Source organism: Austrofundulus limnaeus, unplaced genomic scaffold (assembly GCF_001266775.1).
Source record: "Austrofundulus limnaeus strain Quisiro unplaced genomic scaffold, Austrofundulus_limnaeus-1.0 Scaffold445, whole genome shotgun sequence".
Taxonomy (NCBI): domain Eukaryota; kingdom Metazoa; phylum Chordata; class Actinopteri; order Cyprinodontiformes; family Rivulidae; genus Austrofundulus; species Austrofundulus limnaeus.
In genome coordinates this window covers 33325-35143 of record NW_013952847.1, presented here as the reverse complement: position 1 = coordinate 35143, position 1819 = coordinate 33325, and the positions used below count along the sequence as shown (strand labels likewise).

Genomic DNA, 1819 nt, shown 5'->3' with positions numbered 1-1819 from the left:
AGCTTAATCGTTAAAAATAAGGGACTTTACTTTAAAAAGTATTTGTATTTCATGTATTATATTACTGTATTTGGCCCGCTGCCCTGGATAGATTTTCATTTTGACCCACTCAGGGAAAATGTTTGGGCACCCCTGGTCTATAGTGTTTTGTGTAAAAGATTCAATTAAAAGCTTTAGTTTTAATTTAAATGAGATGAACAGAAGTCGTAGTGAACACACTGCACACTTTGGATTAGAGAGATTGTTTATTGCTTCAGTGACATTTTGATGTATAGTCTGTATGAGAACTGTAAACTATAAAAAGCAGAGTTTAAACAGAAGCATCCTCTCACACTGGAGTTGAACATTTTGTGGTTAAAATTTCTTATCATCATGTGTAAAAAAACATGAATGATATCTGTAGAGTCAATAAAAGTACAACTTTCTATGACCCGTTTAAACCTTGAATAATGTTTATACTGTGAAGTGTGGCTGAGCTCCAAAGTGGACTACCTTTTCGCTTATTTTGCCAAAATCTCATTTTCTACATGGAAATGTTTGTTTTGTACTGTTCCTGATCAARCTGTATGGTTAGATGTTTGTTTTTAACAAAACTGCAAAAATAATAAATCCAACATTCAGAAACTGAGGAATGAAAAAACAAAATACTGTATACTGGTACCCAACTAAGAGCTCAATCCATAGCACTTGATACAAAGTAAGTCCATCATTTTAGATTAAATTGACTAAATATCAAACTATAAAAAGACCAGAATGCTCCAAAGCCCAGTTTCCATGATTCTGGTTTTGAGTGAAACCAGAGCTTTTCTGCTGCAGTCTGACAGTTTGTGTACACGCTCCACTCGCACCATAGTTTTTCTGTGCTTGTGCGAGCAGCTGAGCATCAACTGATGACAAAGTTCTGCTTGTCCTGCTCACCCTTTCCAACATGAAGAAACAAAACCTCATCTTCGGTCCAAATATATCTTTTTAGACCTCCTTCCCTTTTGTGTGCATTTGCCAATCTTAAAATCTTATTTTATCGTCAGAGAAAGAGCCCCTTTTCATTCAGAACATTTCAGAGTTTGGGTCAAAATCTAAAGCGATGGAAAGATAGTTTGTCATTTCCTATCTAGTGACCCTGCCTGGCATAAAAATTGCTACAGATTCTTGTTGATTTGTCACAAATATAAAAAAAACTTACCCAATCCAGAGATCAGTGTTGTGTAAGCAGGGCCTATGTGTATTAACTTTTTATAGTAGTTAGTGGTCTAATGATGGAGGGAAACATCTGCAGAGACATGCAGCAGCTGCAGGTTCTACAGAACAAGTTTCTAAACATATTACAGCTCATTTTAMCAAGAATGGTAACAAGAACCTTCCTGGTGGGACTTGAGAAGCAGCATTTTCTTTGTCCAATATTAATGAAGTTGGGGGCTTGTGGTGATTGACAGTAAGTCTGTTCCAGTCTAAATCAACACGTGTCTGTCTGCAGGTGTTGCAGATGGAGTAGGTGGTTGGAGGGACTACGGTGTGGATCCGTCCCAGTTCTCCGCTACGCTGATGAAGACGTGTGAGAGGTTGGTGAAGGAAGGCCGCTTCGTCCCCAGCAGCCCTGTGGGCGTCCTGACAGCCAGCTACTACGAGCTACTGCAGAACAAAGTGCCACTACTGGGTGAGCGAGCCAGTCCTCGTGTTCGCTGGTAGGATGAGTAACGGACTAATCTAAAAGTGTTCGATCGATCTGATCGGTTCGCTAACGATAAGCTGACATTTTCTTAATAAYCTGAGTGATTTTGTTTCAAAAGGGTCTTTCCATGAAGAAATAGTTTTTATAATA

The 1819-nt window shown here is 38.8% G+C and overlaps 1 protein-coding gene across 1 annotated transcript in view; it reads left to right on the top strand.

The window, feature by feature from the left end:
* The window catches only part of pptc7a (protein phosphatase targeting COQ7 a), a 14225-nt gene that overhangs the window by 1853 nt on the left and 10553 nt on the right, over positions 1 to 1819 (top strand). The window contains exon 2 of the mRNA XM_014024887.1: positions 1475 to 1654. Within this exon, the coding sequence (XP_013880341.1) occupies positions 1475 to 1654 (180 nt within the window). The remainder of the gene's footprint in view (positions 1 to 1474; positions 1655 to 1819) is intronic.